Here is a 16,333-nt window from a genome sequence, read left to right as displayed (position 1 = left end):
ATAAGTGTTTGATTTTCAAATACATTTGCATTGATGTCAGAGTGGTTAGAGGGACAATAGAGTGCAGAATACCAGGCAGTTAGCAAGTTTGGTAGACTACTAATGACCAGCAGCATCAGAACATGGAGAAGCCTAATTACTGTAACTAAACAGTCACATGAAATTTGACTGCCTTCATGACTCGTGACCGCCGGTGTGGCAGTAATACGGTCGCTGTAACAACCCTAGCCACGGGATGGTTTTTCAATTCCGTTGAAACTATTTACTTTTAAAAAAATATTATAAATTGAAAAATTAGTAGCTACTTTTTAAGTAGTGCCTTCAGAATGTATTCATAGCCCTTGATTTCTCTCTCTCACCCATCTACACACAATAACCCATCATGACAGGGTGAAAACATGTTTACAGAAATGTTAGCAAATGTATTGAAAATACAGAAATCTCATTTACACAAGTATTCATGTCACACCCCTTTGCTATGACACTCCAAATTGAGATTAGGTGCATCCAATTTTCTTTGATCATCCTTGATGTCACTACAACTAGAGCTCTGGTACCCAACATGAGCCAGACTGACCCCGACTGACTTCATCAGGAAATGCATCGCCGACATTGTACCCTCAGTGAAGATTCACTGCTTCCCCAATAAAAAGCTCTGGATTGACACAAGAGGTTGGCACTAAGGTAAAGGACAGGGGCACCCACACACAGAGCTATCACTGCCAACTCTGATGCCACGGCTGAGGACACAAACAAGTCCTGCTACGACCTCTGCAGAGCCATCAAACAAGCAAAAGGACAATATGCTCAAAGTGGAATCCTATTACACAGGCGCCGATGCCTGCTGCATGTGGCAGGGGCTACAGTCCATTACGGATTACAAAGGAAGACACAGCTGGGATCTGCCCAACAATGCCTCTCTACCAGACAAACTTAATGCATTTTATGCACGCTTTGACAAAAACAATACCAAGCCTTGCATGAGGGCCCCCCGCCAACCCAGAGGACTGGATGATCTCGCTCGTCGAGGCTGACGTGAGTAAGGTTTTCAATCAGGTCAACACTCACAAGGCCACGGGGCTGGATGATTTTCCAGGGCACATCCTCAGTGCATGCGCAGAAGAGCTGGCAACCATATTCCTGGTAATTTTCAACCTCTCCTTGTCCCAGTCTGTAATCCCCAAGTCTCAAGCTGAACACCATCATTCCTCTTCCCAAGAACTCTAACATGCTGACCACACCCCCCGCGTTGTATGCATGAGCGTTGCAAAACAAAATGTACACATACATGTTATTCAAGCATTGCACCCACACTGCTCGCACGCGTCTGCATAGCCAGGCGCTAAAATTGAACTTGGTTCTATTTGTGACACTTGACACTCTGCAAGTTCCACCTCTCCCATCTCCTCATAGTTTTTTAGGAGCAAATACCCACATGGGTGATTGAAAGATAAACTGTCCAGTTGGTGGTGGTAATGCAAATTAAAGTTGTAAAACCAAAATATAAAGTCCGAAGAAGAAGCCTGAAGGAGGAGAGATTACTAGAAACAAACTTAGTTTACCCTTTTATCTATGGATTTATTGTCGGTGTAGAGGAACTTGTGCATTTCAGGTAAAATAACAACCCAATGCTTATATTCCAGGACAAATTAGCTAGCTAGGTAAATTGCCAAAAATGTTAAATGATTTTTGACCTGTCCCCAAATTAATATAGTTTCTTCAGAGTTCTTTTTGATATTTCAACCTGTGTGTCCTGATCACGTCTGGTGTGGGTGCAAAAAAAATCTACATGCGCACGAGCGATGTGGTCAGCACGTAAGGCTACCTGCCACAATGACTACCGCCCTGTAGACCCCTTGGATTTCTTCAAATGTGTTACAGTTTGATTAAAATTAATTGTAATGTCTTAGTCTGTAATCAGGAATCGCTTTGAAAGGCTGGTTATTGCACACAACACCATCATCCCAGACCCACTCCAAATTGCATACCACACCAACCAACCCATAGACAACACAATCTTAAAATGAATTGTAATGTCTTAGTCAATCTACACAAAATACTTGAGTGTCAAAGTGGAAGAAAAAATATAACATTTAAGGGGAAAAAATGCATAACTAAAATATAAGTATAAAAAATATATAGAAAGTATAAAATATAAGTTTGTGGATCATAAGTATTCAGGCCCATTGTTTAGGCAAGCCTAAATTAGTTCAAGAGTAAAATTTGGCTAAACAAATCACTCCGTGTGAGTCCATGTAACTTAAAAACAACATCTGTAAGGTCCCTCAGTTAAGTATTGAATTTCAATGCGCATGCAATATCCCTTTGTCATCCAACACCATGAAGAAAGAACTGGCAGTTCAAAAGGGACTAAGACCAGGGAGATTTTTGAAAGCCTCAAAGAAGTTCAGTGATTGGTAACAATTACAAACCAGACACTGAATATCTCTTTAAGCATGATCAACTTCATAGATATGCTATGGATTAGGTATTAAACCACCCAGACACATCAAAGATACAGTCGTCCTTCTGAACTGAGCTGCAGGACAGGAATGAAACTGCTTAGGGATATTACGATGGGGCTATTGGCTACAGAGTTCAATGGCTGTGATGGGAGAACACTTGAGGATGGATCAACAACATTGTAGTGACTCCACAATAATGACCTAAATGACAGAGTAAAAAGAAGAATACAAATATACAGAATACATTTTTTTCCAACCATGAATCTTGTATGCAAAGGCACTGAAGTAATACTGTGAAAAAAACACAGCAAGGGAGGTCCCATGTCAAATCCAAATGCCAGTACATCACTGGGGCCGAGCACCCTGACATCCAGGACCTCCATATCAGAGAGTGTGAAAGGAAGGCACAGAAAATGGTTAAAGACCCCAGCCACCCAAGCCATAGAATGTTCTCTCTGCTTCTGTGCAGCAAGTGTTACTGGAGAAACAAGTGTGAAACCAACAGGCTCCTCAACAGCTTCTATTCCCAAGCCATAAGACTTAAATACAGTGGGCTCTAAAATTACTGGCACCCCTGACTGGCAATGCACAAACAATACTTTAAATATATAAACAATATAATTAGAGATCAACTCAAAATAGCAACATGTGAGAAATACTGTACTTTATTAAACCCACCAAAATACATTTCACCAAAATCAAGGTTTCATAATTATTGGCACTCATTTATAACTTAGTGCAACCACCTCTGGCAAGGATAAGAGCATGGTCTTTTCCTATAATGTTTGACAAGGTTAAGGAACACATTTGGAGGGATTTTGGACCATTCCTCTATGCAGATCCTTTCAAGATCCTTCACATTCTTGGGTTTTTCGCTTATCAACTGCCCTCTTCAACTCAGCCCACAGGTTTGATTGGATGGAGGTCCAGTGACTGACATGGCCATGGCAGAACATTGATTTTGTTAACTCAAGATCCACACAGAAATGGTTCTGTGACATGTTTAGGGTCATTGTCTTGTTGGAAAGTCCACACATGGCCAAGTCCCAGCCTTCTGGCAGAGGCAACCAGATTGTCAGCCAAAATTGCCTGGTACTTAGTGGAATTCATTATGCCATCAATCTTAACCAGTGCCTCTGGACCTCTGGAATTAAAAAAATCCCCAAAACATCACTGACCCATCACCATATTTCACCGTGGGTATGAGGTGCCTCTCCTTGTAGGCATCTCTGTTTCGACGCCAAACATGCCGATGCTGTATCTGACCAAAACGTCTCATCTGACCAGAGCACCTTCCTCCAGTCATAATTTAAATGACATTTGGCAAACTCCAAGCGCTTGTGTCTGTGTCTCGGGGTCATTAAGGGCTTTCTTCTGACAACCCTTCCAAAGAGCCTGTGGTTGTGGAGGGTGCGTTTGATGGTGCTTTTTGAAACCTGGTGACCCCAAGACGCCACCAAGGCCTGCACAGTTATTCTTGGGGATTTTGTTGCTTCTCTCACGATCCTCCTCCCCATCCTGGGGGGCAAAATGCATTTGCGTCCTCTACCCGTGAAGTTTTCAACTGTTCCATAACATTTGAATTTTTTTAAATAATTGCCCTGACAGTGCTCAGTCATATATTCAATCGTTTGTGGCTCTTCTTGTAGCCATTACCAGATTTATGAAGGTCTACGACCATCTGTCTCTTTTGAACTGCCAGTTATTTTGTTTTCTTCATGGTGTTGGATGACAAAGGGATATTGCATGCGTGTTACTTCATTTTTATACCCTAGTGAAAAAGGAAGTGACGTAATGGCTCAATATAGTTCCTCAACACTTAGATAAACTTAAATGGTTTAATTTTGGTAGATGTTATTTACAATAATATTCAAGGGTGCATTGTTTATTCAAGACATTGTTTTTTAATTAAATCAATAAATGATTTTGGTGGTTTCCATTGAAACACTAATAAAGTAACGTATTTTTCACATTTTGGTATTTTGAGTTTCTCTCTATAGTTATATTTTTATATTTTTTAAGTATTGTTTGTTCATTGCCAGTCAGTGGGGCCAGTAATTTTGGAGCCCACTGTAGCTAACAAAACGGCTACACAGACTGACTATGCACACAAATAGGATTCTACATACTGGCTGTGTCCGAATAACCATATTAGCGTACTACATACTTTAACTGCATACTATGTACTCATACTATGTACTCATCATCACATACTATTTAGCACATAACGTCTAGTAAAAAGTATGTAGTATGCCACAGCTGCAACGCAGCAGCGTCTCCCGGCTGGGTGGATTTTTCCAAATTCAACAGACATGCATCGCATTAATTTAGCCCAAACAACTACCTCTTTCCCAACTGTATTTAATTTTAATTTATTTATTTATTTTGCTCCTTTGCACCCCATAATTTTTTATTTCTACTTTGCACATTCTTCCATTGCAAAACTACCATTCCAGTATTTTACTTGCTATATTGTATTTACTTTGCCATCATGGCCTTTTTTGCCTTTACCTCCCTTCTCACCTCATTTGCTCACATTGTATATAGACTTGTTTATACTGCATTATTGACTGTATGTTTGTTTTTACTCCATGTGTAACTCTGTGTCGTTTTATCTGTCGAACTGCTTTGCTTTATCTTGGCCAGGTCGCAATTGTAAATGAGAACTTGTTCTCAACTTGCCTACCTGGTTAAATAAAGGTAAAATAAATAAAATAAATAAATAACCAGCCTGATAATAGTTCATTTCCATTTCAATTAATTTCTCCAAACTCTGAATAGAGTAGGAATTGTGTTATAGGCCTACTCAGACTGGTTATAGGCAGACTATTAGGCAGCAACATAATAAAGTAAAGCACGGATCATTGGGAGCAAGATCAGAATGACTGCAAATGCTTGATCCATTAATTAAATAATTCAACAGGAAGCCTAACATCCATGTTTAAATCAAAAGGCCTGATTAACATGACGTTAAAAACGCAGCCACATCCAGAGTCCCCCGATGCAGACACGTTCAGGAAAAAAAATGTGTTTAATATTTCGTTTAAAAGCTCTGACAACGGCCAAGAGAACAAGAAACACTTTTCAATGACAATAAAATTAATCCAGTATGGGTAAAAAATTATAATATGCCTATTATGAAATACTCATTATTTTAAGCAGACCAAAAACACCTTAGCCTACAGTACCAGTCAAAAGTTTGGAAACGCCTACTCATTCAAGGTTTTTTCTTAATTTTTTCCTATTTTCTACATTGTAGAATAATAGTGAAGACAATGAAATAATACATATGGATTCATGTAGTAACCAAAAAAGTATTAAGCAAATGAAAATATATTTCATATTTGAAATTCTTCAAAGTATCCACAGTTTTCCTTGATGCTTTGCACACTCTTGGCATTCTCTCAACCAGCTTAATCTGGAATGTTTTTCCGACAGTCTTGAAGGAGTTCCCACATATGCTGAGCACTTGTTGGCTGCTTTTCTTTCACTCTGCAGTCCAACTCATCCCAAACCATCTCAATTGGGTTGAGGTCAGGTGATTGTGGAGGCCAGGTCATCTGCTGCAGCACTCCATCACTCTCCTTCTTGGTCAAACAACCCTTACACAGCCTGGAGGTGTGTTGGGTCATTGTCCTGTTGAAAAACAAAATGATAGTCCCACAAAGCGCAAACCAGATGGGATGGCTTATTGCAGCAGAATGCTGTGGTAGCCATTCAGGAAGCCACGGTGGGAATTACACATGCGGAGATCATCCATTCTCCTACTCTGCATCTCAGAAAGACGGAGGTTGGAACCAAATTTGGACTCATCAGACCGAAGGACAGATTTCCACCGGTCTAATGTCCATTGCTTGTGTTTCGGGGTCCAAGCAAGTCTCTTATTATTATTGGTGTCCTTTAGTAGTGGTTTCTTTGCAGCAATTCAACCATGAAGGCCTGATTCACGCAGTCTCCTCTGAACAGTTGATGTTGATGTGTCTGTTACTATAACTCTGTGAAGCATTTATTTGGGCTGCAGTTTCTGAGGCTGGTAACTCTAATGAACTTATCCTCTGCAGCAGAGGTAACTGGGTCTTCCTTTCCTGTGGAAGTCCTCACGAGAGCCAGTTTCATCATAGTGCTTCATGGTTTTTGCAACTGCACTTGCAGAAACTTTCAAAGTCCTTGGAACTTTTCCAGATTGACTGACCTTCATGTCTTAAAATAATGATGTACTGTTGTTTCTCTTTGCTTATTTGAGCTGTTCTTGCCATAATATGGACTTGGTCTTTTACCAAATAGGGCTATCTTCTGTATACCACCCCTACCTTGTCACAACACAACTGATTGGCTCAAACGCATTAATTAAGGAAATAAATTCCAGAAATGAACTTTTAACAAGGCATACGTTAATTGAAATTATTCCAGGTGACAACCTCATGAAGCTGGTTGAGAGAATGCCAAGAGTGTGCAAAGCTGTCATCAAGGCAAAGGGTGTCTACTTTGAGGAATCTCAAAATCTAAAATATATTTTGATTTGTTTAACGCTTATTTGGTTACTACATGATTCCATATGTGTTATTTAATAGTCTTGATGTCTTCACTATTATTCTACAATGTAGAAAATAGTAAAAATAATGAAAAACCCTGGAATGAGTAGGTGTGTCCAAACTTTTGACTGGTACTGTACATTTGAACACCACCACAGAAGCTTTGCTATTCGGCATCTTCCCAATTAAGTAGCCTAGTTTTGTTATTTGGCTACTTGAAGAAAACTTGGGCCTAACATTCGCAGACGACCTCTTCCAATGTATTGTGGACAAGTGTGCATCGAATTCTACGAGATGAAGAGCGGAAATGAGTATAAAATCCTGGCATTAAAATATACCCGATTTTCGAAAATTCACATACTCCATTTTCGCATACAGAGAATGCATCATGACCAATTGCGTTGTTTCCCATTATTCGTTGATTTTGGTAGTGCATCCCCATAGCTAATTGATCAGCTGTTGTCAATGCAACAGCTGATCACCAACTTCAAACATCAGCTATCTGAGCGGCTAACCGATCGCTGCAGCTGTACATAGTCTATTGGTAAATAGCCCACCCTTTCTCACCTACCTCATCCCCATACTGTTTTTATTTATTTACTTTTCTGCTCTTTTGCACACCAATATCTCTACCTGTACATGACCATCTGATCATTCATCACTCCAGTGTTAATCTGCAAAATTGTAATTATTTGCCTACCTCCTCATGCCTTTTGCACACATTGTATATAGACTCCCCCTTTGGTTTCTACTGTGTTATTGACTTGTTAATTGTTTACTCCATGTGTAACTCTTTGTTGTCTGCTCACACTGCTATGCTTTATCTTGGCCAGGTCGCAGTTGTAAATGAGAACTTGTTCTCAACTAGCCTACCTGGTTAAATAAAGGTGAAATAAAATATCGTCAATAACATTTCTTAGAAGATTTTCAAACAATTTGAATATTTGTAGATACTTTAGAAGTTAATACCTGCAGTCAACTTAAGCAATAAGTTAGGAGACTACGTTCTTCATTTCACCCGTCATATTTTACATTATGAAGAGCACCGTAGTACCACATAACAGTTATGCCAGTCACATGTTTGTTTGTAAATGGCACAACGGGAGATGGCGGGAGCTGTTGTGCGGTGCACACGAGGGGATGAAGTACACATTTATGCAATTCACTTCTAAATATTTGCCATCAGATATCTTATAATAGCTTTCTGCCAGAAGTCAAAGACCTGTCTGTACAACTACCATTTGTTCCCTGTACTTCCTACAAGCATTTTTTCCCCCCTCCGTTCTTCACCCCTCTGCTCCTTGTACACATGCATGCTTTTCTGAAGGAAGAACAGCATCACAACTTCGTTCATTTGCACAATTTCTCTCGTTCACTTTAGCTTGAAAGATGTCCACATTCACTGAAAATGACATGCTACACTTGTATAACTTAATGAGCTGGATTTGCCTGTCTTAGCAATTAGTTTATGTTAGCGAAATGCTGATGAGTGAAAACTATGTGATTTCACAATTCATTTGTACAATTTGTTTTAGCATTCTGGTAATAGAGACCCAATGGGCTTTTCTTGCGTTTTTAGCGCCCCCTTGTTTGCTATGCTGCTAATACTGTAAATCCTGGGATAAGAGAAGGACAGTATGACAATTTGAAAATCTGGACACCGCCCAAGTCTAATTTAAAGTACAATCGATTTTCTAAACGTCGTATACAGTCATGGCCAAAAGTTGAGAATGACACAAATATTATTTTTCATAAAGTCTGCTGCCTCAGTTTATATGATGGCAATTTGCATATACTGTTATGAAGAGTTATCAGATGAATTGCAATTAATTGCAAAGTCCCTCTTTGCCATGCAAATGAACTGAATCCCCAAAAAATATTTCCACTGCATTTCAGCCCTGCCACAAAAGGACCAGCTGACATCAGGTCAGTGATACTCTTGTTAACTTCTCTAGGGTAGGGGGCAGCATTGGGAATTTTGGATGAAAAGCGTGCCCAAATTAAACTGCCTGCTACTCTGCCATAAAAGCTAGAATATGCATATAATTAGTAGATTTGGGTAGAAAACACTCTGAAGTTTCTAAAACTGTTTGAATGATGTATGTGAGTATAACAGAACTCATATGGCAGGCAAAAACCTGAGAAAAAAAATCCAACCAGGAAGTGGGAAATCTGAGGTTTGTAGTTTTTCGACTCTTGCCCTATCGAATACACAGTGTCTATGGGGTCATGTTGCACTTCCTAAGGCTTCCACTCGATGTCAACAGTCTTTAGAAACTTGTTTGATGCTTCTACTGTGAGTGAGTGGGGCCAAATGAGAGGGGAATGAGTCAGAGGTCTGCCAGCAGCCACAATCTCTGTCTCGCGCGTTCACGTGAGAGCGAGATGCATTCCATTGCTTTTCTACAGACAAAGGAATTTTCCGGTTGGAACATTATTGAAGATTTATGTTAAAAACATCCTAAAGATTGATTCTATACATCGTTTGACATGTTTCTACGGACTGTAACAAAATTTTGGGACGTTTCGTCTGCAACTAGTGAACGCGCTTTGTGAGTTTGGATTTGTTTACCAAACACGCTAACAAAATAAGCTATTTGGACATAAATGATGAACATTATCGAACAAAACAAACATTTATTGTGGAACTGGGATTCCTGGGAGTGCATTCTGATGAAGATCATCAAAGGTAAGTGAATATTTATAATGCTATCTCTGACTAACGTTGACTCCAACATGGCAGATATCAATTTGGCTTGATTTGTCGTCTGAGCACCGTACTCAGATTATTGCATGGTTTGCTTTTTCCGTAAAGTTTTTAAAAAATCTGACAACGGTTGAATTAAGGAGAAGTACATGTTTAATTTATCAATGTTTATTATGAGTATTTCTGTAAATTGATGTGGCTCTCTGCAAAATCACAGGCTGTTTTGGAACTACTGAAAATAACGTGCCAATGTAAACTCAGATTTTTGGATCTAAATATGAACTTTACTGGAACAAAACATATAGGACTTCATGTTACACAATATTTGTGAGTGTCATCTGATGAAGATCATCAAAGGTAAGTGATTAATTTTATGTATATTTCTGACTCCTCTCTTTGGCTGGAAAAATGGCTGTGTTTTTCTGTGACTTGGCTCTGACCTAACAATCGTTTGGTTTGCTTTCGTCGTAAAGCCTTTTTGATATCGGACACTGTGGCTGGATTTACAAGTGTATCTTTATAATGGTGTAAAATACATATATGTTTGAGGAATTTTAATTATGGGATTTCTGTTGTTTTGAATTTGGCGACCTGCAGTTTCACTGGCTGTTGACAGGTGGCACGCTACCATCCCACGTACCCTAGAGAGGTTAACAAAAGAGTGTTGACGAGGACAAGGCTGGAGATCACTCTGTCATGCTGATTGAGTTCGAATAACAGACTGGAAGCTCCAAAAGGAACGTGTAGCTTGGAATCATTGTTCTTCATCTGTCATTGTTTTGCACAAAAAGGGATTCACAGGCAAGGATATTGCTTCCAGTAAGATTTCACCTAAATCAACCATTTATGGGATCATCAAGAACTTCAAGGAGAGTGGTTCAATTGTTGTGAAGAAGGCTTCAGGGCGCCCAAGAAAGTCCAGCAAGTGCCAGGACCGTCTCCTAAAGTTGATTCGGCTGCGGGATCGGGGCAACACCAGTACAGAGCTGGCTCAGGAATGGCAGCAGGCAGGTGTCCATCTTTCCATCTGCACGCACAGTGTGGTAAAGACCTTTGGAGGATGGCCTGGTGTCAAGAAGGGCAGCAAAGAAGCCACTTCTCTCCAGGAAAAACATCAGGGACAGACTGATATTCTGCAAAAGGTACAGGGATTGGACTACTGAGGACTGGGGTAAAGTCATTTTCTCTGATGAATCCTCTTTCCGATTGTTTGGGGCAGCCGGAAAATGCTTGTCCGGAGAAGACAAGGTGAGCGCTACCATCAGTCCTGTGTCATGCCAACAGTAAAGCATCCTGAGACCATTCATGTGTGGGGTTGCTTCTCAGCCAAGGCAGTGGGCTCATTCACAATTTTGCTTAAGAACACAGCCATTAATAAAGAATGGTACCAACACATCCTCCGAGAGCAACTTCTCCCAACCATCCAGGAACAGTTTGGTGACGAACAATGCCTTTTCCAGCATGATGGAGCACCTTGCCATAAGGCAAAAGTGATAACTAAGTGGCTCGGGGAACAAAACATCGATATTTTGGGTCCATGGCCAGGAAACTCCCCAGATCTATAACCTAATTGAGAACTTGTGGTCAATCCTCAAGAGGCGGGTAGACAAACAAAACCCCACAAATTCTGACAAACTCCAAGCATTGATTATGCAAGAATGGGCTGCCATCAGTCAGGATGTGGCCCAGAAGTTAATTGACAGCATGTCAGGGCTGATTGCAGAGGTCTTGAAAAAGAAGGGTCAACACTGCAAATATAGACTCTTTGCATCAACTTCATGTAACTGTCAATAAAAGCCTTTAACACTTATGAAATTCTTGAAATTATACTTCAGTATTCCATAGTAACATCTGACAAAAATATCTAATGACACTGAAGCAGCAAACTTTATGATTTTTTTTTTCTCTGTAATTCTCAAAACTTTTGGCCACGACTGTACTATTCATCTTTCTTTTGTCACATACTCAAGCGGGACACAAACAAGCAGGCAGCAGAGTCCTGTTTTACCACCTGAGTAAGTACTAATTTAGGACACAAGTATGGGTAATCGGACAAGGCCACCCACTCACACTTCATTCTAACTCTACACAAACAGACTCATATACAATCATCAAATACACTGCTGCTAGTCTGTTTATCATATTTCCTGATACCTAGTCATACAAGTGCCTTCAGAAAGCATTCACACCCCTTTACTTTTTCCAAATTTTGTTGTGTTACAAAGTGGGATTAAAATGGATTTGTCATTTTTTGTTAACGATATACACAAAATACTCTAGTGTTAAAGTGGAAGACAAAATGTAAAATATATGTATATATATATATATATATATATAAAACACAAAAATATCTTCATTAGACAAGTATTCAATATACTGTATGTTAGAATCCCCTTTGGCAGCGATTACAGCTGTGAGTCTTTCTGGGTAAGTCTCTAAGAGCTTTGCTCACCTGGATTGTACAATATTTACACATTATTCTTTTCATGTCAAATATATTGTTGATTTGTCCATTGCTGGACAACCATATACAGGTCTTGCCATAGATTTTCATGCAGATTTAAGTCAAAACTCTGACTCAGCCACTCAGGAACATTCAGTCTTCTTGGTAAGCAACTCCAGTATAGATTTGGCCTTGTGTTTTAGGTTATTGTCCTGCTAAATGGTGAATTAATATCCAAGTGTCTGGTGGAAAGCAGACTGAACCAGGTATTCCTCTAGGATTTTGCATGTGCTTAGCTACATTTGTTTCGGTAAATAACTCCCCAGTCCTTAACGATTACAAGCATACCCATAACATGATGCAGCCACCACTATGCTTAAATATGGAGAGTGGTACTCCGTAATGTGTTCTATTGGATTTGTCCAAAACAAAACACCTTGTATTCAGGACAAAAAGTTAATTGTTTTGCCACATTTCTTGCAGTATTACTTTAGTGCCTTGTTGCAAACAGGATGCTTAAAAAAATATATAAAAAAGTATTCTGTACACTCTGTCAATGAGGTTAGTAAGTATTGGGGAGTATCTACAATGTTGTTTATCCTTCCTCAGTTTTCTCCTATCACAGCCATTAAACTCTATAACTGTTTTAACATCACAACTGGATTCATGTCAAATCCCTGAGTGGTTTCCTTCCTCTCCGGCAACTGAGACTAGGCGCATTGACACACCAGCCAAAGTGTAATTAATGACTTCACCATGCTCAAAGGGATATTCAATGTCTGCTTTTTATATTTTAACCCATCTACCAATAGGTGCCCTTCTTTGCAAGGCATTGGAAAACCTCCCTGGTCTTTGTGGTTGAATCTGTATTTGAAAATCACGGCTCGACTGAGGGACCTCACAGATTGTATATGTGGGGTACAGTGATGAGGTAGTCATTCAAAAATCATGTTAAACACTATTATTGTAGATTAAAAAAACAATGAACATAAATTATTGTTTCATTCAATTTCACATAATAATTTCATGATGCTCATTATATATTAAAGTTGAACCAAAATATTATGTAACAAAAATTAAATGAAATACGAAATGATTGTGAATTGAATGAAGCAATAATGTATGTTGATGCTAATATGATGTACAATATTCCATTATGTTTCTATATGATAATAGCGTAATATATTTAATATGCCATATAACATTTTTTTTTTTTTTTACAGTTTCCCTAATTAATTTGAATTAACGTAATCATTATGACACACCCCTCACTACTGTCATTGGTTCCACTAATTGCATTGTAAATAAGGTATAGGTACTGACCCTGGAACTGACTCTGCATATAGCTCATCTACTTCTCACGTGTACTATGGATATTAGTTACTGCATTGTTGGGCGAGAGCTTGCTAGAAACTGTACAATAAAACTTGAAAGTCAGCCAACTGCAGAACAGCAGATAGCTTGTTGGAGAGGATGCTACATAGTCTTGACCAACCTTGTGACATATCTCAGTCTTGACTTCCTTCAGGGCCCGGTCGGAAAACACACAACCACAGGTACGCAGAAAACAGAACCTGAGAGACAAGATCACACACAAGGGTTAAGGTTGTGATGCAACAAACCTCTATTGTCCCCCTTTTACTCTTGTCTACCTGCCCGTCTACTTCCTTCTATTCCTATCCAGAAGGAGTTCAGAATTATATTGTCCTTAAAAAAATTCTTAAAGAAAGTGACAATGCTCAAATAGTGGAGTGGCTCACGTTATCACTCAATCTCATCTCTACAGCTTAGCGTCCTCTACAGTTTAGAGTACTACTGCACAGACCCTGGTCCCAGATCTGTGTGCGCTCTTGCCAACCCCGTTACTGTCATTGTGAAGTCAGGCCGAGACTCAGGCTAGAGGCAACTGCATTAGATTCAGTGCCAGTACTCTGTAAGAACAAACTGCACCCATCTATGCTTCTCATTGAATAAGATGGTGAGACATTGACGAGATGCTAGTATCTAGGGTCCTATACATTAGTTCACACCGTAGCAAAACATTTTGCAAGGGAGAACAGGCCTTACTAATTGGACAAATTTAGGTAGGTCCCTCAGAGCGATGAAGAAATCCATGAGGAATGACGTGCACGCACACGCACACAGTACCTATGTTTGCCATTCATCTCCAGGCCCACTACAGGACAGATGAACATGGCACAGTGCATGTCCTCGTAGCGGTCCCCTTTGGTGTTCCTCCTCTCGCCTTCCCAGGCTGGGTTGTCAGTCAGGTTCAGCTCCTTTATATCCTGTGGAATGACACACACACCATAATATTATGGGTTATCATTTCATTTGATTCCCTTTAGATAATGCAATGATATTAGGGCTGGGAATTGCCAGGGACCTCACAATAAGATATTATCACGATACTTAAGTGGCGATACGATATGTATTGCGATTCTCACGATTCTATATGTATTGTAATTTGGTAGTGATATTTTATTGCAATGTGATGTTCCAAACATATTGCTCACTATATGTCTGCTGCAGAAATACAAGAGAGCACGAGAAAACGAATTCTGATCAATCAGGGAAATAAAAGTGCAAGAAAGATGTTGGCTTGCTATTTCAGAAGATGTTTTTTACAAATCAACACTTAAGAGTCAATATAATATCATCCAAAAATAATATTGCAATGTAACTGTAGATTTTCTCACCATCACTAAATGATATGTGTGGCCTAATTACCATACCTTAATGCCACGAAGGTGTGATACAACCTCGCTGTTGGGTCTATCTGCGGATTTATCCAGAAGGAACTCAATCACGGCATCTTTGTTGTAAAGTCTGTAAACAAGAATAACATTTAGATTACGGAATACATTTGTGATAGTTCTATCTAATAGACCTGTTTTGACAAAAATTTGAGAACTGTTAAATGTTGAATCTTGGCCCCTGACCATTTCCTGTTGCATGGGGTAAGATTTTTGATTTTATTTAACCTTTATTTAACTAGGCAAGTCGGTTAAGAACAAATTCTTATTTACAATGACGGCCTACCCTGGCCAAACCCTAACGACGCTGTGCCAATTGTGCGCCGCCCTATGGTGTAGCCCAATCACGGCTTGTGATACAGCCTAGAGTCAAACCAGGGTCTGTAGTGACTCCTCTTGCACTGAGATACAATGCCTTAGAACGCTGCACCACTCGGGAGCCCCTTAGTAACTAAAGCTAGTGAGCGCCATCAACAAGTTGCAGCTAGCTCCCCTTAGCCAATCCCCTATTTCTGTGTCCCAAATCTGTAATTCGCACTCCGACCTGTGAAAGGCAGCAATATGCCACAAAGCATCTAGTCTGAAGGAAAGCTACAACAAGAAGTTGTTTAGCTAACTAGCTAGCCAGTAGCTAACTTTAGCTACTACTTTAGCTACTGTAGCTAAGGATTGAGTGCTGTGTTGTTGGGGTTCATTGAAACACAACAGAACAACGTGCGTAGATCACTGCTATGAAGATCTGGCTACATTTCACTTCAGGTAACGTGAATGTGTTATTTGTCTAACTAATCTGCTTGCTAGCTAGTTAGCTGTTTTCCACTCAGTGTCTGAAGGCCTAGCAAAAGCTATTTATTCTGTTAAAAGCTGTCTTTACCACCCAAAAAGCTAACTTTTTATGTTACAGGAAAATAAATCTGATTGTGGGTTGCTGTAACATCTCTAGCTAGCTAACTAGCCAGCCAGCCAGTAGCTAACTAGCCAGCCAGCCAGTAGCTAACTAGCCAGACAGCCAGTAGCTAGCTTGCCAGTAGCTAGTCTGCCAGTAGCTAGCTTGCCTGCCAGTAGCTACAGTAGCTAGCTTGCCAGTAGCTACAGTAGCTAGCTTGCCAGTAGCTACAGTAGCTAGCTTGCCAGTAGCTAGCTTGCCAGTAGCTAGCTTGCCAGTAGCTAGCTTGTCAGTAGCTAGCTTGTCAGTAGCTAGCTTGTCAGTAGCTAGCTTGTCAGTAGCTAGCTTGTCAGTAGCTAACTTGCCAGTAGCTAACTTGCCAGTAGCTAACTTGCCAGTAGCTAACTTGCCAGTAGCTAACATGCCAGTAGCCAACTTGCCAGTAGCTAACTTGCCAGTAGCTAACTTGCCAGTAGCTAACTTGCCAGTAGCTAACTTGCCAGTAGCTAACTAGCTAGCTTGCCAGTAGATGGAGAGCAATTCT

General features: G+C 40.0%; 1 protein-coding gene across 4 annotated transcripts in view; it reads right to left on the bottom strand.

The window, feature by feature from the left end:
* Positions 1-16,333, bottom strand: part of rtf2 (replication termination factor 2) — a 58,339-nt gene that overhangs the window by 36,620 nt on the left and 5,386 nt on the right. For all 4 annotated transcript variants that reach the window (XM_020483988.2, XM_020483989.2, XM_020483991.2 and 1 more), the window contains exons 3-5: positions 14,883-14,976; positions 14,296-14,435; positions 13,643-13,721 (exon numbers count right to left, since the gene is read on the bottom strand). In XM_020483988.2, coding sequence (XP_020339577.1) covers positions 13,643-13,721; positions 14,296-14,435; positions 14,883-14,976 — 313 coding nt within the window. The remainder of the gene's footprint in view (positions 1-13,642; positions 13,722-14,295; positions 14,436-14,882; positions 14,977-16,333) is intronic.

Source organism: Oncorhynchus kisutch, linkage group LG5 (genome assembly GCF_002021735.2).
Source record: "Oncorhynchus kisutch isolate 150728-3 linkage group LG5, Okis_V2, whole genome shotgun sequence".
NCBI lineage: Eukaryota > Metazoa > Chordata > Actinopteri > Salmoniformes > Salmonidae > Oncorhynchus > Oncorhynchus kisutch.
Note: the sequence above shows the minus strand (reverse complement) of the source record. Positions and strands in the feature narration are given on the sequence as shown.